Consider the following 22408-nt stretch of genomic DNA (forward strand, 5'->3'; position numbering starts at 1 on the left):
TCCCGGACACTAAAGCTCCCTAAAGGTGGCAGCTAAGCTGCCATCAGAGTCTCTGGAGACCCTGTTTAAACACAGCATGTCCTGCATCCACAGCTACAGAGCGGGGTAGTGTTTCAATAACCCTTCATTGGCAGGAACAGAGAGCCTGCAACTCTCTCCAAACCCCGGCTTACCAGGGCAGACAGACCCTCCCCCAAAGTTCTGCATCAAACCCTACCAAAAAAAAGAAAAGTCCCACTGGCCCCACAGCCTCGGGCCCAAAGCCTATATTCCCACCTGCTTTCAAAGAGCTGTGAGTGAGGAGGTTTGTAAAGATAAGTAAACATTGAGCAGGTTTGGGGGGGGGGGTGTTAGAGTTTGTTTGTTTCTGTTTTTGTTTTTGTTTTTTTGAGACAGGGTCTCAAACCATTGTCCAGGCTGTACTGGAACTCACTGTGTACATCAGGCTAGCCTTGAACTTATGACGATCCTCCCACCTCAACCCTCAAGTGCTAGGATTGCAGGCATGAGCCATCATGCTCAGCTATAAATGGTATTTCATTTCTTTTTTGTTTTGTTTTGTTTTTCAGGACAGGGTTTCTCTGTGAAACAGTCCTGGCTGACCTGGAACTCAAGAGATCTGCCTGTCTCTGCCTCCCAAGTGCTGGGGTGACATTAAGGGTGTGCACCACCACCACAAGAAAAATTCTATAAAATTCAAATTTCAGAGTCTACAAATGACAGACACCTGCACATTTGCATATCGTCCCCATTTGCTTTCTGCACTACAGTGGCAGCTGCGTGGCTTCAGACCTGGGTACGTTTGTGAATATTTCAAGCAAGAATTACTGTGTGTTTTACAAGATCTCCATTGAGTTTTCCTTTCACTCTTTGATGTTTTGGTTCCCGCCCCTCCGTTTTTAGTTTCTTCTTCATATACAGACGGCTGACAAAGCAAAGCCACAAAACCAAACACCCAGCTTTCACTTTTGCTACATAGGGACAAGAAAAACTCAGGCCAGCGATGCGTGCAATCCCTAAGAACGTGACTTATGCAACAGTGCAGGATGGCACTAACTTTGAACGGTCTGCAAATGCCACAGAGAAGAAAGCTACAAAGTAAGGAAGTGACTCGGGCAAGATCACACACAGCTTCCAGATCAGCCCGGAGATGACTGCTCTTGAAAACAAACACAGAGGCATCTACTCGTGGAAAACAGAGCGCGGTCTATGCAGTCAGGAACGTCACTATCAAACCAAAGGCGTGGCCATCCCTAAGTACTGGGCTCATCACTCATGGCACACAAAGCGAGGTGTGAAACATCAGAGAGCTCTGCAGCGAGGAAGGGCGGCCACACACAGGCACTACGGGTCCTTTTATTCAGTGAGAAGGCCTTGGCACTGAGACGTGAGGCATTGGGAAGTCAGAACTCGGGCGTTACCTTCCCAGGAGTAAGGTCACAAAAGAGGATGCTGAGCCTGTGGAGATGGTGCAGCCCGGTGACCAGGTCCACGCCAAACTCTCTTACAACATCTTCTGGGAGGTTCTGGTCCTGAGCAATCACAGTTTCTAAAGAACCACCTATGGGAAATGAGCTCGACTCAGCCACACCCACCACCCACCCACCAATAGGAATGAGCTCGGCTCAGCCACACCCACCAACCATCCACCAATAGGAATGAGCTCGGCTCAGCCACACCCACCACCCATCCACCTATGGGTAGTGAGCTCGGCTCAGCCACACCCACCACCCATCCACCTATGGGTAGTGAGCTCGGCTCAGCCACACCCACCACCCATCCACCTATGGGTAGTGAGCTCGGCTCAGCCACACCCACCACCCATCCTGGCAGCCCTCTAGCCCCGCTGTGTCCCGCCCACCTCTGGTGCTTCTACCTGTGCACAGCTCCACCACCATCCAGAGGTGATTGCTGGTCTCGTACCATTCGTGGAAAGTCACAATGTTCTTGTGTTGGATGTTGTGGGTAAGACGGACCTACAAAAACACGCAACGTCCCCTGGGCATCTGACCAGAAGAGCAGACCAACTGTGCGTGGGTGCGGCTTATCGAGTCATCAGAACGGGGGTTCTCAAGCGCGGTCTCGAAGTCAAAAGTGTGCAGGCGCTAACTGCAAAGAGCTTCTCATGGCAGATGCGGGAAAGTAACATGGGAACACGGCCACCGCGGGAGGGACCGCCGTACTCACTCATATATGGATTTTAGACCTAGATCAAAGGATCACCAGCCTATAATTCACTTCACAAAAGGAACTAGGATACAAGGTGTATTCTAAGAGATTCATATAAAGTCCCTCACAGAACTGGGAAGGGACAAGTCCCCCAGAGCTCAGGGGAAGTGGGGGGGGGGCAGCGAATGGAGAGAGAAGTAGGAGAAAATGAGGGGGAGGAAAGGAAAACATGTGCGACCAGGAAGATTGAGCCTGGTTAGGAATAGAAGACAGGAAAGAGAGAGACAGAGACAGAGAGAGAACATAAAAGAGGGAGACAATATTGGTTTGAAGATATAATTGAACACAAAGAAAGGTTTAGAGAACTACAAGACTGCTCCCAACTAACAATCTGAGCTTCCGTGGAAAGGCTATCATAAATGCCCTTCCCGGAGAGTGAGATCAACAACTAACTTCTCCATGGAGCCCTCAACTAATGCCTGTTGAAAACAGGATCAAACACCCATACATAAACACTGAGTCGGACTAGAACCCAGATGCAGATGGAGAGGACAAGACCATGCGGCAGAAACACATACAGACAGCTTACCTGAACAAGGAGGAGCTAATGGCCACTAGACTGATAGCTGGGAAGTCAGCATGGGACTGACTCAGGCCCCCCTGAATATGGGTCTCAGCCAGAAGGTCTGAGCAGTCTAAGGGACCTCAGACAGTGGAGCCAGGATGTATCCCTGGTGCACAAAAGGACTTTGCGAACACATCCCCCATGGAGGGATAACTGCCTTAATCTAGAGACAGGAGAGAAGCCCTAGTCCCTACTTCACATGACCTGTCAGATCTACAGGATCCCAACTGGATGGCCTCCATGGAGGCTGAAGAGAGCCTAATCTGAATTCAGTGTGTCCGCCTCACCAGCCCTGAGCACACCCGGGCACGATGTCTACTCTACAATAAACTGTCTCATGGTTCACGTACACACACGGGTGTGTTGTAGACATGGTGGAATGAGAAAAAGAAACCACACGTCTAAAATGTGGCCCGGGTGTTCCCCTCCTGTCCATATCTGTGGATCTCGCCTCTGCCTGGCCACACAGGACAGACTACCGCAGACCCACGGGTCTCAGCTGTCTGCACTCCCCACCCGTCTACACAGTCTGTCCCCTCCACCAGCGTTAAGTCCCTGGCAAAGGCCCCTGGTGGCTGACCTGACATCCGCTTCACCTATGGTGGTAGCAAGAGAAGCCTTGGATGGTCCAAGGCAACCCCGTGCCTAGCTGGAAAACATTTCCTCGCCTCCAGTAGACAGCAGAAATGTGTTACTAAAACTCACTGGCCCAGCAGGGCTGTGGTGGCCCAGGCCTTTAATCCCAGCACTCGGGAGACAGAGGCAGGTGGCTCTATGTGAGCTAGAGGCCAGCTGGTCTATAGAACAAGTTCCAGGACAGCCAGGGCTGTTACACAGAGAAACCCTGTCTGGGGGGATGGGGGAGGGAGGCACTGCCTGAGATTTCCTAGGAAACTTGCAAAGGGGTTTTATTCAAGATGCCAACCCTGAGCAGATCTCTCCCGCACTCCCGGCAAACTGCCTGAGCAGGTGCCGCTGAAGAGACTCCTGGAGCAAGAGCCAGGACCGGGGGTGGGTGGGGGGGGTGGGTGTGTGTGATAGCAGCAGGGAGTAGCTTACTTGTGCTGGATCCCCCTCACATGGGAGAAAACAAACACTCTGCCTCAGGCCGTGCTATTTCAAGTTTCCGTGATAGCCTCAGATGCTCACCCAGACACACACACACCCGCCGTCCTTCTTCACACAGAGGAACTTAAGAGCAGTACCTACCTTCTCCTCCCATCTTGAACGCCCGAGCTCCAGTGTTAGTCTCCACTGAAGCCTGGCCTTGAAGGCCACTGGTCCCCCAAGTCCGCAGACGCCCTGTCAGCTGCCCAGCAGAGCTAGCTCTCTCTCTCTCTCCCCTGCATCTCTGGATGGAAGGCACCTCTGTGCCTCAGCTGTATCAATGTTCAACGTTAATCTCCTCCCCGCACATCAGTTAAGAGAAGCAGGGTGGAGCCCGGAATATGAGCTCCAAAGACTGTAGTCAGTAGCCTCGGAAGGAGCAGAGAAGCCACTCAGTGTGGTAAGCCCACTGCCTCGCCATTCTGCTCCTGCTGGGAACTGTCTTCTGCTCTCCCCTGCTGGGTCTCCAACCATCTCTGTCTCTTTATACATTCTTTGTGCCGTAATGCAGGAGCCCAGACCCCTTCTGCCCTTTCCCTGGGCTTCCTTTCCCCTCTCGGTAACTGGCATCTGGCAAGATGCCCAACGTAACCATTGCTTCTCTCCCAATTCTTATATCCTGTTAATGTCCAAAACATCAGTTACGCGTCACAAGGGGATCCAGGCTCCCTGTTTACACAACACGAAAATCCACAAGACTCATCAGTTCTGTGAGAGGGGAGTGTCGGCAGGCGGGGAGGAAACGGGCCAGGAAGGCTGTAGGCAGGCGTCAAGAACACTGCCTGTGTTACCTGAGCAGCGGGGTATGAGCACCCGGCCCTGCTGCCACCGGCACAGAGCCAGGAGTGGAGGGCGTAATCTGTGCTTTATTCACAGCTGGCAATCTGGGAAGCCCGAGCAGGCATTACCAACCCTTCCTTTGCCCTTCTGCTTAGGTGGTCTCTCATCCGCTCTCATCGTCACATCACCCTGTACAACCCAACTGGTCTGTATTCCTTCTCAGCCAATGTGAGCAGATCCCTTCCCACAGAATAAAGTGCAAACATGTCCCTCTAATGTGAAATACACACTGGACCAGCAAAATGGCTCAGTGAGCAAAGGTGCTTGCCACCAAACCTGATGGCAGCAGTTTAATCCCCGTACCACACACAACCCAAAAGTTAGCCTGTGACCTCTGCAGGAATGTTGTATGTGCATGAGGGCTGCATGCTGGAGCATGTGTATGGAGGTCAGATGACAACTTTTAGAAGCTGGCATTTCCTTCCACCACGTTGGTCCCTGGGACGGAGCTCGTGTTCATCAAGCTTGGTGGCAGGTGCTTCTCCACCTAGCCATCTTGCCAACCCTCTTAAAATAAATATCTATTTTAGATCCCTTGGTACCCAGAAGCAAAAGAGCTGGCAACTTCCTAGTCATGTTCATTACTCATTGCTCAAGACTAATGGCACCAGAAAGAGAAACAGGGCGTTCATTGCAGGGTAAGAACATGCCCAATAGCTTCTGCTACCTATCTATCTATCTGTCTTCTATATCGATCATCTCTGTATCATCTACCTGTCTGTCTGTCTATATCTATCATCTGTCGGTCTATCATCTATTGTAAGGATGGAAAAATTTAGCATAACTCTCCACTGACCCCAGGAGTAGGCAAAAGGTCACATTCTTGACTGTTTACAACAGGGCGGTTTTACGACAGCACCTGTGAGTGAATGAACAAAAAATGAGCCTTGTCACACTTCCCAGAAACCCTAGCAAAAGCAGACTTCCTGGGCTAAGCGTGGGCTTGGATAGTTCAAATTGATTGGTCCACACTGGATGCTATGAGATGATTGGTTTGTGATGCACGGGCTTTGTTGTAACCCCATAAAAGCTGTCTTAACCCTGTACCCAGGGTTCCCAGTTCTCTACCCCATGTGGAGTATGGCTGTGGACCCCAGTGCACTGAAATATAAAAGACCTCATGCTTTTGCATCAAGACCGTTTCTCGTGAGTGATTTCCTGAGTCGGGGCATGAGGGTCCACGCCCTCCGCGGGTCTTTCACTATCATCTGTCTGTCTATCTATCATCTGTCTATATCTATCATCTACCTATCATCTGTCTGTCTGTCTGTCTGAGAGCTAGGGACAGAATCCTGGGTCTTGCATATGGTAGGCAAGCATTCTACACCATCCCTTCTCATTTGAGACTATGCAGCCCAGGCTAGCCTTGAATTCCCGGTCCTCCTCTCTTCCTCAAGACTATTGGGATTGCACGCTCCCATCACCTGGCATTCTGCCACCTCCAGGCAGCTGGAGACGCCCAGGACTCACCCAGTTGGTTATCTCAGGCCGTTTGCACTTTTCAGTACAAAGAATGGCCACGAAATTGATGGTCCCCTTCCGACGCCCCTTATACACAACGGTCTTGCTTCCTCTGCCAATCTCCTCATACAGGATAAAGTTTTCCATGTCTGGGTAGCTTTCTCATGTATGGTAAAACAGCATCTACAGCACCTGGAAAGTAAACAGAAACAAAGGTGACAAATGCAAGCTGACTGAACCAGAGTCTTCCCGGGAAAATGGAAACCTGCACCAGAGTCTGCCCCGGAAGATGGAGACCTGCCCCAGAGTCTGCCCCGGAAGATGGAGACCTGCCCCAGAAAATGGAGACCTGCCCCAGAGTCTACCCGGGAAATGGAGACCTGCCCCAGAGTCTGCCCCGGAAAATGGAGACCTGCCCCAGAGTCTGCCCCGGAAAATGGAGACCTGCCCCAGAGTCTGCCCCGGGAAATGGAGACCTGCCCCAGAGTCTGCCCAGGAAAATGGAGACCTGCCCCCAGAGTCTGCCCCGGGAAATGGAGACCTGCCCCAGAGTCTGCCCCAGAAAATGGAGACCTGCCCCAGAGTCTGCCTTGGAAAATGGAGACGTTGCCACCAATTCAGATGCCACCACTGGTGCTTGAGGAGAGTTGTGTGATTTGGGTTGTTTGCCTTGTTTCTAGAAAAAAGAAGAAAAAAATAATAAATGCACTTATCTTATGCTTATGGGTGTTTTGCCTGAATTTATGTCTATCCATCACATGCATGCTTGCTGTCTAATGAGACCCAATGACAGCATCAGATCTCCTGTAGTGGAGTTACAGATGATTGTTAGCCACTACATAGTTGCTGGGAATCAGACCCAGGTCCTCTGGAAACGCAGCCAGAGCTCCTAACTGCCGAACCCTCTCTCTAGTCTCTCCTCCACCCTTTTTATTTTTGAGACAGTCTCAATATGTAGCCCTGTATTTTAATGTTATTATTGCTATAATGAAACACCACTGATGCAGAATATTTGTTTAACTATGCAAAGATCTGCTGCCTTTGTTTTGTTATGTAAAAATGCATTGCTGTTCTACCTTGCCTGCCTAAGGCACCTGACTGGTCTAATAAAACCTGACTGGCCGATATCGAGGGAGGAGTATAAGAGGGACTTCTGTAGTGGGATATCCGCTGTGTTTCCTTCTGTGGCACTGACCACACCCATTGGGGGTGGAGCCAGGGGCGGAAGTGACCTGGGGAACTAAGTCTGAGGAGACATGGGAGAGCGCTCTCTGGCAAGCCACAAGGGGACAGGACGACTTCCGGAGGAATTCTTGGAAGCAGGAACCTGTTGGTGTTCACCTGTCTATGTTGTGAGTTATTTCTCCCTGAATAAACATCTGTTCGGCATAATTGTTTATCCTGATCCTTATTAAACCGCGATATTTGGTGTCAGAAGCGGGATCTGGATTTTCTCAGGATCTGGTTTTCACCCAGGCTGCAGAAGCCGCTCCCTTCCCCCACCATCCCCAAACAGGCAGGGTCCCTTGTCTAACCAGGTGGACACGCCACAGCGTTGGGACATCTGCCTCTGCCCTACAACTCCTTTGTCTCTGCAGCGACCCTGAGAAGGCACTCACTGCTTCTCATATTTTGCCCATTTCCGCACTTTGCAGTCGCTCAGAGCTGTGTGGCGCCCACCCTGCTTGTGCATTTCCTGCGGTTAGCCCTACGGTCCCAGCAATTCCACAAGACTCCTTTTACTCATTTGTCTAACAAAATTTCGTTTGCCATAGTTTGTTAAGAGCTATTCTACAGGGACCAAGAAAGATCAGAAGGATCGTCTGCTGCCAGACACTATTTGGTGGGACACCTCCAGGCGTAACTACCACAACTAAAACCATCAAAGTTCCAGGAGAGCAGAATTACACCTAAGGTAATTGCAACATTCTTCGCAATTTAAGTTGATATAATATCTGAGATAAATTGTCCCATAACTATGGCGGATAATCTTACAATGCAGGACTTAAGGAATTCTTTTAATTCTTGTATAAAAGGAATGTTAACAGAAGAAAATCATGACTTAACCAATATATACTTTTTTTTTTTTTTTGGTAATAGCAATGGGTTTCATCATTGTTATGATATTTTTAAAGAAATGGTTTGAGACTAGAGTAGATAATAAGGAACTTGTACAAACCATAAGACAGTTATTAATAAGGATTCAAAATATGGAAAATAACAATGGAGAGTTTAAAATTAGAATGCAAAACATAGAATGTTTAGAAAAAGGGTTCAGAATATTGAAAATGACAATGGAGAGCTTAAAATTAGAATGAAAAATATAAAAAGCTTAGAGGAAAAGGTTCAGAATATTGAAGATGGCAATAGAGAGCTGACAGGTAGAATGCAAAACATGGAACATAAAAATGACCAACTAGAAAACAAAATTTGTTCCATATCTAATGCCTCAATAACCAAAATGGAAACAATGCAATGCATTAACATGCTAGCAGAAACAGCTCATTCCTGGTTGGATGAATCTACTAATAAGGTTAAAAAATTGGAACATCAGATAGAAAGACTAGATGATAGAATCTCTTCCATGTCTGAAGATAATGGAAAGCTAGCGGATAGAACATTGTTTCTGGAAGGCAGTTTACATGCCATTCAGATAATACCTAAGAATGAGAATGTTAAAAATATGGAATCATTTGTAGTTGGAGAAATTAAGAGACTGACTGATTCAATGAAGTCTCTAGAAAGTTATATGGTTCAAGAAGTTCAAGCATTCAAAAGAAACAATGGTGAATAGATTTCAGGCCTTAGAAGATCTTCATTCTGATACATCAGAATAATAACTACAGAGAACAGGGCATGAAAGATATTTACAATTTTCTACACCATTTAGGGTCAAGGGAGCTTTCCCTCTATCTATTAGTGAAAAACTAGCAATGAAAAAACACCCAAAAGGTGTCATTGCATATCAGTGGGAACCAATACGTATGAATGATTTAAAATGTATAAAGGAAGCAGTAGACTCTTATGGCATGCACTCACCATATGTGAAGCAATTAATAGAGTCATGGGCAAAGAATAACAAGGAAACCCCTAAGGACTGTGATCAATTAATATCAGCTGTCCTTGAAAACTCCTCTCAATTAGAATGCAGGGCTTTATGGAGAGAGGAAGCAAAAGTTCTCGAAATACAGGTCTTAAAGAAAGGTTATAAAGCTCCCTAAGATAAAATTTTTGGTGAGGGTCTTTATGCTGACCCAGAAACTCAAGCTGCCTATGATGAACATATCTTGTCTCTATGCAGTACAGCAGCTCTGAATGCTTGGGATAAGGTTCATGAATTAGAAGAGAGGATAGAATCCTATACCAAAATAAGGCAAGGACCTAGAGAATGCTTTAGTGTCTTTCTAGAAAGATTATCTAGGGCAGTACCATTAGAGGTAGCAGACATAGATGCTAGGCGAATACTCATAAAATCATTAGCTTATGAGAATGCAAATCCACAGTGCAAACAGGTGCTTTGGCCTTTAAAACTCTAATCAGCACCTTTGGATGAATGGGTCCTATATACAGCCAACATTGAGTATAATGACACTAACACTGAAGCTTGGGTAGGAGAAGCCATATCTAAAGGCCTGAGAAGACATCAAGTTAACAGAGGTCTTAACTATGGTGACATAGAAGCTTGGGTAGGTAGGAGAAGCCATCTCCAAAGTTTTGAAAAGATATCAAAATGTCAGATGTTTTAACTGTGATAAGATAGTACATCTAAAAATAAATTGTAGGCAAATTATTTCTAGAAATAACACTTCCAGGAATGAATCTAACAGAAGGCCTCAGCCTCCTGGGTTATGTAGAAGGTGTGGCAAAGTCAGACACTGGACAAATGAGTGTAGATCGACCAGAGACAAGCAAGGAAACCCTTTACCATGGGGAAACTCCTTGGGGGCCTCTCAAAGGCCCCCATGTCAAAGGTGGTCCGAACATTCCCTGTTACAGTGGAGGACAATCTCCCACAAGACAATTAAAAAATTGTCTGCCTATTGTAAAAACTCATACCGCTCTGGATGATTAACTAGTGAAGGAAGTTGAATCAAACATGAAATAAGGAAACAAAAAACGTATATTTTGGCAAACCTCTATAAATAGTCAAAGGCCTAGGTTGATAGTTAAAATGAATAATAAACTGTTTAAAGGAATAGTGGACACAGGGGCGGATGTAACTATCATAATTAATAAATCTTGGCCTCCAAAATGGCCCCTGCAAGAGGTAAATGTTCAATTCTTAGGAATTGGAACCGTGTCTCAGGTAAAACAAAGCACGAGATGGATTGAATGTGTAGGACAGAAAGGAAGGTTGAGACCATATGTGGCTGATATAGAAATAAACCTATGGGGTCGTGATCTATTACAGCAATGGAATGCACAGATTAACATTCCTCCAGTATTAGATAGGAACCATAAACAACCTCATGATTGTGGAAAAAATATTATAAAGTACTATACAAGACAGACACCAAGTATCCAGGCTGTACAAAAAGAGAATACAAGTGCTGAACAAACAGAGGAACCAAAAGCCCTACCCTTAAAATGGCTAACAGATGAACCTGTCTGGGTAGGACAAAGGCCTATGATCTCTGAGAAGTTAGAGGCTTTAGAAAACTTGGTTCAGGAACAGCTAAATGCTGGACATATCGAGGAATCAACCAGCCCTTGGAATTATCCTGTATTTGTGATCAAAAAGAAATCTGGTAAATGGAGAATGCTTACAGACCTGAGAGCCATCAATAAAGTTATTCAGCCAATGGGCTCTCTACAGCCTGGAATGCCCTTGCCTTCTTTGATACCCAAAGAATGGCCTATTATAGTTATTGATTTAAAGGATTGCTTCTTCACTATACCTTTACAAGAACAAGATAAAGAGAAATTTGCCTTCACAGTACCCAATTACAATAATTCTCAACCGGTGAAGAGATAGCAATGGAAGGTTTTGCCACAGGGAATGCTAAATAGCCTCACCTTGTGCCAATATTTTGTACAAAAACCGCTAGAAATAATTCGTAAACAGTTTCCATAATCCATAATCTATCTTTACATGGATGATATATTGTTAGCTGACTCTAAAGGAGAAATATTAGAAAAAAATGTTTGAGAAAGTATAGGAAGTTTTACCTCACTGGGGATTACAAATTGCACCTGAAGAAATACAAAAAGGAGAGTCTATCAACTACTTAGGATATAAAATAGGTCTACAGAAAATTAGACCACAAAAAGTACAGATCAGGAGAGATCGCTACCAGACTCTTAATGATCTTCAAAAATTACTAGGAGAGATTTCTCAACTGCAAACCATTATTGCAGTAGAAGGGCATGATTTGAAAAACTTGAAAATGGCCCTAAAAGGAGATAAAGACTTGAATAGTCCACAAATACTATCAGCTGAAGCTGAAAAGGAATTAGAATGGGTAGAAAAGAGGCTACTAGAAGCACATGTGGACCGTGTGGATCCAAACCTAGACTGTATTCTGGTTATATTACCATCTAGAGAGTATCCTTCAGGGATTTTGATGCAGAGAGAAGATATCATATTAGAATGGATATTCCTACCACATAAACAGAATAAAAAACTAAAAACATATATAGAAAAGATCTCTGACTTGATTATAAAAGGTAAATTTAGACTTCGTCTGCTAACAGGAAGGGACCCAGCAGAATTTATAATACCTTTAACTAATGAGGAAATTTCCTCCTTATGTAAAGATAATGAATATTGGCAGAGAGCATGCAGTAATTTTTTGGGAATGATTAGCAACAATTATCCCAAAAGTGAAAGAATAAAATTTATAAAGAAAACAATTTGGATCCTTCCACATATTGTAAGAAAAACACCTATTTCTGGAGTTCCTATATTCTACACTGATGCAAACAAATCAGGTAAGGCAGGATATAAATCAGGAAAAATTAGCAAAGTGGTTCAAAGCCCTTACAATTCTGTACAAAAGGCAGAATTGTATGCCATTCTCATGGTACTTATGGATTTTACAGAACCCTTCAATATAGTTACTGACTCTCAATATGCAGAGAGAGTCGTTTTACACATTGAGACTGCAGAATTTATTCCTGATTATACAGAATTAACTTCGTTGTTTATACAGTTACAAGATAGTAGCAGAAAGAGGACTCATCCTGTATATATAACACACATCAGATCCCATACTGGTCTGCCCAGACCTCTAGCACAAGGCAATGATGAAACTGATCAGTTATTAATAGGAAGTGTGCTAGAAGCCTCGGAGTTTCATAAGAAACACCACGTGAACAGCAAAGGTTTAAAAAGGATTTTTCTATCCCTTGGCAACAAGCTAAGGAAATAGTAAGGAAACGTCCTACTTGCTCATTCTATAACCAAACTCTTTTACCAAAAGGCAGTAACCCTAAAGGTATAAATAGAAATGAAATATGGCAAATGGATGTGTTTCACTTTACAGAATTTGGAAAATTAAAATATGTGCATCATACTATAGATACATTTTCAGGGTTTCAATGGGCTACTGCTCTGAGCTCTGAAAAGGCTGATTCTGTTATCACACACCTATTAGAGGTAATGGCCATTATGGGCATACCTGCACAAATAAAAACTGACAGTGCTCCAGCATATGTCTCCAGCAAATTGAAACAGTTTTTTGAGTATTATAACATAAAGCACATAACTGGTATACCACACAATCCTACAGGACAAGCAGTAGTTTAGAGATCCAATTGTACTTTAAAAGAAATGCTCCATAAACAGGCAGGAGGAACCAAGACACCCAAACAGAGATTACATAATGCTCTTTTAACATTAAACTTTCTTAATGCTGATGAAAAAGGAAAAACAGCTGCAGAAAGACACTGGACAATAGAAAAAAACTTCTGAACTAAATCAGCCAGTGTACTTCAAGGATGTATTGACCTCAGAACGGAAACCAGGATACGTGTTACTTTGGGATAGAGGTTTCGCATTTGTATCTACAGGAGAAGAAAAACTATGGATACCATCTAAGTTAATCAAGATCCAAGTTGAACAAGAGAAACATCTTAATGAAGAGAAATGACAAGTCATCCAACAAATTAGGTCCCATGAGGTATGCGGAAACCTCTCAAAGGTAGGGGAAGTTTTCTGTTCTTGTTCTTACAGGAAAACAGAGAAAACCTATCATCAAACAGCCAAAAGACACTAAACATGTAGTTACCTACAGAGAGAAGACAGCTCTTCAGAAACAATCACTTAATGAAGAGGAATCTGATTAATGGTAAAAATATTTAATTCTAGTAAACTATCTCTATACAGAAATCTATTTCTCTTTACTATCTAGTATTCCTGTAGTCCCAACTCATGTAAACCAATGCTGGCTTTGGAGTTGGATTTGGCTTTCCTTCTCTAAATTCAAGCATGTTGTTAAGATTAAATTCACGGTTTCTGCCTTAAATCAGGAAGCCAAATGGTGTAAGGCAGAAGAAAACAAAATCTGGGGACTCATTTCTTATACACAATTTTCTCTCTGAAATCCTAATTTCCTCATATACATTTTAATGCTTACTGTTACCTTTCCCTAATGCATACCTTAAAAACTTAAAAATTTTACTGTAATATTGGTGTTTAAGTTTTCCACAAGAAATACTAACAATTCCTAACAGCAATCTTTGAACTCTCCGGAAAGAAGATGGGGCCCCACGTCATCGTTTCCACTTGACTCAACCTGATACATCTGGACTACAAACATCACCCTAAAACCGGTTTAAGACTGTTTTGCTCGAGACAGCTCATGACTAGCTAGCTGCAATGGTGCACCTTATTACACCCTGGCCAGAGTTTCAAATTGAACTGCAGTCAAGCATTTTCTGCCACACAGTGACTAGCTACATATGTCACAGCCAGCTCTGTTGAGAAATTTGGTTGCTAAAAATTTTCTTCCTACAGGATCCATTGGAGCAATCATCGTGCCATTTCAGCAGAAAGTAACCTTAAGATAACGACGCCCCCTTTCCCTACCCTTGGAATTTGGGGATAATAGTCATCTTCTTTGGGTTGCTTTTAGTTACTTAGGGTTGGGTATGGAAGGTGATGCTTAAACTCTGTTTTATCTTTTGGACAGGATTAGGGTATGGTTGGGAAAGATATGGTTTAGATGGGCTATAGGTAGATTAGCCTATCTTGTGAATTATTGAGTAAGAGTAAGATAATAGTATTGTACAGCTTACATTGTTATATATTCTTATTTGTGGTAAGCTATGTAAAATTAAGTTTATATTCCCTTCCCGGAAGAATTGTATGTTATATTGTGTGAAATCTATCCACTTATGATGTTTTATGCACATTATTTTTACCATATTCTATGTTTGTATACTTTTACTTATGTTCAAGACATTTCATATATTGATACAATTTATGCATATTTATTCTTGCCATAGTCTATGTATGTATACTTTTCTTGTATTCAAGACATTTTGTATATTTATACAATTTGGGATATTTATCATGCTGCCCTTTATAGTTCTACCTCTTGTCTGGACATTTCTATTCTACCTCTATTTTAGGGATTTACATATATATGTATATATATGTGTGTGTGTGTGTGTGTGCACGCGCGCATAGTTATATTGTTTAGGTATTTGTCCCTGCTTTACTCAGGGAAGTTTCAATAAGTTTTTTTTAGCTAAGTTTCTGAGTATTACAGATTATCTTCACCCATGTTTCCTTTACCTATGAGATTAGTCAGACATAGATGCTTAATCTTCAATCACTTCATAGACATGCAGAACATGGCATTTAAATGTTTTTAATATTAGTACTCCGTTGACATGAGACACTGTTGATCCTGACAGCACCGTGCACTTTCCCAAAAATATGTTGTTGCTCCTGCTGGAGTTCATTCTCGCCTCAGCTAATGGCCTGTTGGGCAAAGAACTGCCCCCACCTTGACCACTGATTTGGACATGTGGTCCTATGTGCTTGCAGGAGACAAATATTGAAGACTGCTGAACCTTGCCAAGTCAGGGTAAGACAGCCTTTCTACCTCCCTGCTGTTGTTGTGGTCTGTCAAGTACTCTTAGCCTTAGCCAAAACTGGGTGTACCAACATTGCTGTGAGACCTAGGGTGACTGTCCAGGTAGCTTGCTGTTTCTGTCCTCGCTGCACCTTTTGGAAGTTGATTCCTCACTTCCTGTCTACCCTGGTATCGTTATCTTCTTTCTCAGGTCTGGAGATTAAACTATCACAACTATTATTCTATCTTCCTAGTTAGATATATTAGGTACTAGACTTACATTTTCCAGCTTAGGACAACTCTATTGTAAACTCCATTATGCCTTCACCCTAGGACTAGATATGTAGGTCATTTTGTTCTCGATTTTCCTTTTCTTAGAGCACACTTGTTATTCACTGTTTTGTATAGTTTTGTATAAAGCCTAAATATTTTCTTTAGACTAAAAGGGGAATTGTAGTGGGATAGTCCTTCTGTGGCACTGACCACGCCCATTGGGGGTGGAGCCAGGGGTGGAAGTGACATGGGAAAGTAGGTCTGAGGAGGCACGGGAGAGCGCTCTCTGGCAAGCCACACAGGGACAGGAGGACTTCCAGAGGAATTCTTGGAAGCAGGAACCTGTTGGTGTTCACCTGTCTACGTTGTAAGTTATTTCTCCCTGAATAAACATCTGTTCGGCCTAATTGTTTATCCTGACCCTTATTAAACCATGATAGAGTTCTAGACAGGGAACGTAACTTGGAGGAGGAATTTAGGCTGGGGGAAGAAAGAAAAAGATGCTAGGGGACAGACAGACAGACACAAGTAGAAAAGTAGGATGTACGTAATAAAAGGAAGGTAAAAAACCCCAAGGCAAACTATAGATGAATAGAAGCATGTTAAAGTAAGCTTAAAAAGCTGGAGGGACAAGCCTAAGCTAAGCCAAATATTCATAATTAATAATAAGTCTGTGTCTTTATTTGGAAGCTGATTGGTGGGCCAAAGAAAAAATTCTGACTACTGGGGAGAGAAGGGTTTATGTGGCTCATACTTCCACATCAGTGTTCATCATCGAAGAAAGTCAGGACAGGAACTCAAACAGGGCAGGGCCCTGGGGGCAGGAGCTGATGCAGAGGCTGTGGAGGGGAGCTGCTTACTGGCTTGCTCCTCATGGCTTGCTCCGCCTGCTTTTTTATAGAACCCAGGACCACCAGCCCAGGGATGGAACCACCTATAATAGGTTTTGTCCTCCCCCATCAATCACTAATTAAGAAAATTCCCTAGAAGGGCAATGGTGGCACACACCTTTAATCCCAGCACTCAGGAAGGCAGAGGCAGGCAAATCTCTGTGAGTTTGAGGCCAGCTTGGTCTACAGAGCGAGTTCTAGGACAGCCAGGGCTACACAGTGAAACCAAAAACTCAAACCCCCCCCCAAAAAAAAAAAGAAAAGGAAAAAGAAATTCCCTGCAGTCTTGCCTGCCCGCAACCTGATCTTGTGGAGGCATGTCCTCAATTGAGGTTCCTTCCTTCCTCTCATGCGACTCTAGCTTGTGCTAAATTGACATAAAACCAGCCAGATATTACTCCATAAGCTGAAGCAGCAACCTCTGGGAAAGTTCAGGGAAAACATTAATGTGCAGGCAGAGGCAAGGACGTTCTGGAAAGAAATCTATAGCCCGAGGTATAACCATTGACAAGCAGCCAGAATCCAGTCAGCGAGAAGGCAGCTTAACAGGACGCTCTTTGCTATCAATGCATCTCGCACAAGATCAAGGGTTACAATCTGCAAAAAACTCATCAAAAGCACCAAGAAGAATACAGGCCACCAGCGAGCAAATGAGAGAACGAAGGGAAAAGACAGACAGTTCACACAGGCAGAAACACAGATGGCTGATAAATAAATGAAGGAATGTTCGGCACCATGAAAGTCTAAAGAATACCGAGATTCATCCCAGGCAGGAGGCACCGGCGAGGGAAGGTGTGTGCAAGGAGAGAGCCTCGAGCAGAGAATGTAATGTAAGGGACAGCATTCTGGCTGGCGGTGATGGCGCACACCTTTGACCCCAGCACTTGAGAGGCAGATGGATGTCTGCATTCCAGGCCAGCCTGGTCTACAAAGTGAGTTCTGGGGCAGGCGGGGGCTACACAAAACAAAAAACAAAACAGGAGGAGAGGAGGGAGGGGAGGAGGGGGAAGGAAGGAGAAACAAAGTAGTTAGTTAGTTAGTTAGTTAGTTTGGTCTATGAGGTGCTCTTAGAGCTGGGCAAACCTGCACCGGGCTCTTGTACTTCACAGAAGACCAGTGTGGTCAAAGGACATCAATATGGAGAATTCCCCAAACTCAGGCAGACAGATCTATGGTACAGCCATTATATTCCCATGTGAACATATACACGTGCACATGCGTGCACACGTACGTGAAGACACACTTGCACACACGAAGGAAGCTGAAGCAGCACACACAAGAGCACTCTGCATCTCTGTTTACCGAGGCCTTGCTCACAATAACCAAAATGTAGACTCAACCTAGACGCCCCTGCACAGATGAATGGACAGAGAAAATGTGTTCTACACAAGTAACAGAGTGCCACTCGGCTGTGAGGAAGGATGAAATGACATCGTTTTCAGGAAGGTGAGTAGGATTTGCAATCACTCTGGTGACTGTGTGAGACAAGGCAGAGCCAGGAAGACAAACTGTGCGTTTCCTCTCTTGGGTAGAATCTAGATGTGAACATACACAATATACGGTACAGTATATAATCTAGATTTAAACACGAACTATCTATAGCACATGGGAGTAGACGGGGACTCTAGGAGAGAAAAGGCAGCCTTAGGGAAGGAAACAAAGGAACAAAGGGCAGCGAGAGGCGGGGAAGACACAACACCACATGCTCTCTCTCAGAGGCGGAATCTAGACTTAAACCTAAGGCTGTGAAGGCACAAAGGGAAGAGGGTGAGCAGCAGGTGTGACAGAAGCAGGGCAGGGTAAGGGGCAAATATAAGCAAAACACAATGATATCTGCACAGGGACATGGCGTGATGAAGCCCGTCACATCGTTTAAAATATAATTTTAAAAAACAGACACAAGGCAGAGAAGATAGCTCAAGTGGAAAGTGCTTCCCCTGCAGGCTTGAGGACTCAACACACACACACACACACACACACACACACAGAGAGAGAGAGAGAGAGAGAGAGAGAGAGAGAGAGAGAGAGGCTCACAGTGAATGCCTGTGCCAGTAATCTCAGCTTTGGGGGGCAGAGACAGGTGGACCCTAAGAGCTTACTGGCAGACTAGTCTAGTCTCAACAACCAGCTTCTGCTTAGGAAAAGACCTTGTCTCAAAGGAAAATGGTGGACAGGGACAGATGAAGACTCCTGACATCCTGCTCAGCCCACATGTGTGTACTACACATGTGTGCATGCCCCCCCACACACATGTCAAAACCATGTCAATGGGCTGGAGAGATGGCTCAGTTGTTAAGAGCAAATACTGCTCTCTCTGCGGAGGACCTGGAGTTCTCTTCCCATCACCCACACTGGGTGGCTCACAACTACCTGCAACTCCAGCTCCATTTCTGGCTTCCACAAACACTCAACATACACATATGCATACACAAATAAATAAGTATAAATAAATAAGCAAACCTGATTTAAAAAATAAATAAATCTGATTTAAAAAAAAATAAGACTTTAAAGCCAGGTGGCGGTGGCGCACGCCTTTATTTCCAGCGCTTGGAAGGCAGAGGCAGGCGGGTCTCTGTGAGTTCGAGGCCAGCCTGGTCTACAGAGTGAGTTCCAGGACAGGTTCAAAAGCTACAGGGAAACCCTGTCTCAAAAAGCAAAACAAAACAAGGCTTTAGAGAGATTACCACAAGCCTCTGAGTGTGGATCTCTTTATCTCTGCTCTGCTGGCCCTTTGGAGCCTTCCTGGAGACTTACAGGTGTCAGGCAGGGCAGGCAAAGCCAGAAGGTGCCCTTCCTCACATCACCCGAGACTAATCCTGCAGGCCAGAATCCCCTTTCTCCCACCATCTGCCCCACAGGCCACGGGAAGCCTGAGGCAAGGAGCGAGCATTTTCCAACTCAACACCAGCAAGGAAATGTGCATCGACCAGGCTGGGGTTGGTGGCCAGCACAACCAACGTGGACCATGGACGGCAGGCAGGCTGGTAGTTCAGGATCCGCACCAGCAGCGCACACCATGGTCATCAACCACGCTGGAGCTCACGACCATCACAACCAGCTTGCATCACCGGCATCAGCCAAGCGGGAGCTGCGATCCCGGGCCATGAAGGTGCCCGAGGACGATGGAGCCTCGGGTACCCACCCACCTGTGCGATGGTGGGGACCCGCGTCCCACGCCCTCTGCCTCGCCACTGCGTGACCACAGCCTGGGCACCGGCTTCCCTGGACGCGTGGATGCGGCCTCTGCGTCACCATAGCAACCGGCGATACGCGGGAAGAGGACCGAGGCCTTGATTGGCTGATCGCTACCCGGAAGTGAGCGGCTTCGCGCGCCCGCCTCTCCGGCTACACTAAGGCCCTCGCGCCCTTTATCGAATGATCTCGCTGCCTAAGCGGAGATCTGCAGCTGGAAAGAGACGAGGCCCGTGGGCAGCTCCCAGGTCTGAGCACCCACCATCCCACCCCCACGGAGTTTGGACGCCGCCATCCCGTCTCCATGACAACACGCACACCGGAATACACCCGGATGCTGAGTGGCGCAGAGCTTCCGGTCCCATGGGCTGGAGCCGGAAGTGGGACTCCTCGGGCACACCTTCCCCCCCAACCCCTAAGGCCGGCGCATCCTATCTAGAAACAACCCAGGCTAAGCTGGGAGGAAATGCGAGGCTCACCCGGCACCGCATTCGGCCCCGCTCGGCGTCTGCTCGCCCTCCCGTCTCCATGGCATCACGCAGGACGCCGAGAGGCACGCAGGGCGTTGGTTGGCTGAGTTTAGCCGGAGATAGGCAGCCTGGAGCCGGTGCCCTGCACGCATGCCTAGCGGTATCTCCAGGGGCGCGGTTCCCTCCGCTTCCTCGGGAAACTTCTTGTCCTGGAGCCCTGGGTCTGCGGATCCTGGGAACGAGCGATCGGCCTTCCAAACCAGGGCGCGCAGTGGCGACTCCCGCCCGAGAAGGAGCCTGATCGTGTAGTTCCAGCCACCGAGCTGCCGGCTCCGCACATCTGGTGCCTCGCATCCTTATTGTGCCACGCGCGTGTCCTCCTGGAACTGTGCAGCCCAGGATGGCCTCCAACTGGAGTCCTCCTCCCTCGACCTCCCCAGTGCGCCACCACACCTAAAACTTGCGTCCCGGCTAAAGAGCAAGTTGGCAGTGTCTGTGGAAGTAACAAAGCCCGCTCCCGTTGATCCAGAATTCTGCTTACAGAATCGGGAGTGAGGAAGAAGGGGCTAAAATTTCATTCCTGGGTGGGTTGGGGGGAGCGTGCAAGATGGGATCGATGTCTACACGTTCCTCCCAAATCTCTACGGATAAACAAAAATACAATAATTCCAGCTCAGCTCACGCTAGGGAAAGAGTGAGTTTGTTAAGTGTCTTTGCCCAGCATGGAAGATGACTTCCCCATAGCCACATATGTGGAGCTCTTCGCCCCCTGTATATCTAGGCCCTCTCCAGTAAACCCCCTCCACTTGTAATTAGGACAAAAATGCATATAAAGGCTAGGAGCAGTGGCCAGAAGCGCGGGTGAAGGTCCAAAGACCCGTATGTACCCTCCTATGAAGGAATATAGGTAGTCAGCTGGCCATGCAGTGACCTCAAACTCATGGAGATCTGACCGCATCTGCCTCCCCAGTGCTGGGATTAAAGGTGTGCGCCACCACCGCCCGGCTACCTTTCAAATTATTATTGTTTCCACTTCTACTTTAAATGACTTAATCCACCTGGAATTTATTTGACAAGCACAGGAAATTAGAATATACCTTCGTTACTCCTAGGAATAATTAGGCAATTATGGTAGCAGTAAGGTTGTCCCTCTCTTCGGGAATTTTTGATATCTCCCTCATTATAGCTCTAAATTTTAATATAGGCACTGAAGTCTATTTCCAGGATATTACATTTTTCTCCTCTGAGCTATTTTTTGTACTTGCAGGAGAAAGTTCTTAATTTCAGCTTTAAATATTTATAATGGAAAAGAGGAAGGAAAATTATCTGCAACGGTGTTCCTATATTTAGGAGGCAAAGAGAGAAGTATGGACTGAGCCCACAAGTTAGAGGCCAGCCTAGGCAACATAGTTAGGCCTTGTCTCAAATTACTTGAATTACCTGCGGAGAGGAGGGGCGTGGGGTGGCCACTAAGACACGAAGGGAAGGGAAGTGGCTGAGGATCTGACAGGAAACAATGAAGCACTGAGCTGGGCTAGCATCCTGGCAGAGACCATCCTGTTGTCAAACAGCAGTAATCAATGACCCTTGCCTCCGAGCACACCACGTTGTTGGAGACAGAGTGTGGTCTGGAGACCCTGGGGATCGTTCTCACTCAAACGACCACACCACCCACACCACCTAAATGCTTAGCGAGTGTCCCAGGCTGCCTGTCATCCCAGGCTTGGGATGTAGGGTCTCCCATGTGCATTCCAAGCTGGCTACCAAGACTGACCATATCCAGAAGTTAGTAGGTTTGACCGAGGGACCCTAACTCACCAAATAAGATGGAAGACAGCAGCCTTGGGATTTCACATACATGCGCACGTACACAAAACAAATGTGCACCCCAAAAAAAAACACACCTGTCGGGAAAAAAAAAGAAATATTAAAATCGGTCCTTCTAGGCTTTATAAGGACCACACTGAGGCTATGGACAGCCCATCTTTGGTCAACAGGGTACCAGCTCTTACCTATCTGCCTATGACAGCACCTGCTGAGCAGCCCTTACCCATCTCTGCCCTCTCCTCAGTCCTCCAGCCTCCGCCTCCTGTCGACCTCTGTGAGATAAGCGTCTTCAGGTTCCACATACAGGGAAGAGCTCGCAGCCTTGGAGTACAAGTATACTGACCTAGTTGTCATCACACAAGATGTCCACTGGACCCGGAGGCACGGAAGCTATGGTTTGGTGCATCTGCTCTTCTGCGACTCCCTTTGACGGGCAGTTCCTGTAAGAAGGCTGTAGTAGACACAGTTAGCTACCAGGGGCCCTTGAGACACCGAGCTGTCAGTCATCAAGTGTGTTGTGTCATCCATCAG

The 22408-nt window shown here is 46.0% G+C and overlaps 1 protein-coding gene across 1 annotated transcript in view; it reads right to left on the reverse strand.

Annotated features, from left to right (window-relative positions):
* Ulk4 (unc-51 like kinase 4) overlaps positions 1–19636 on the reverse strand; it is a 275914-nt gene extending 256278 nt beyond the window's left edge. The window contains exons 1-5 of the mRNA XM_051202614.1: positions 19535–19636; positions 6776–6878; positions 6212–6394; positions 1877–1976; positions 1422–1561 (exon numbers count right to left, since the gene is read on the reverse strand). Of these exons, the coding sequence (XP_051058571.1) occupies positions 1422–1561; positions 1877–1976; positions 6212–6349 (378 nt within the window). The 5' untranslated portion in view covers positions 6350–6394; positions 6776–6878; positions 19535–19636. The remainder of the gene's footprint in view (positions 1–1421; positions 1562–1876; positions 1977–6211; positions 6395–6775; positions 6879–19534) is intronic.
* Positions 19637–22408: the final 2772 nt, after the last annotated feature.

Source organism: Phodopus roborovskii, unplaced genomic scaffold, assembly GCF_943737965.1.
Source record: "Phodopus roborovskii unplaced genomic scaffold, PHOROB, whole genome shotgun sequence".
Taxonomy (NCBI): Eukaryota; Metazoa; Chordata; class Mammalia; order Rodentia; family Cricetidae; genus Phodopus; species Phodopus roborovskii.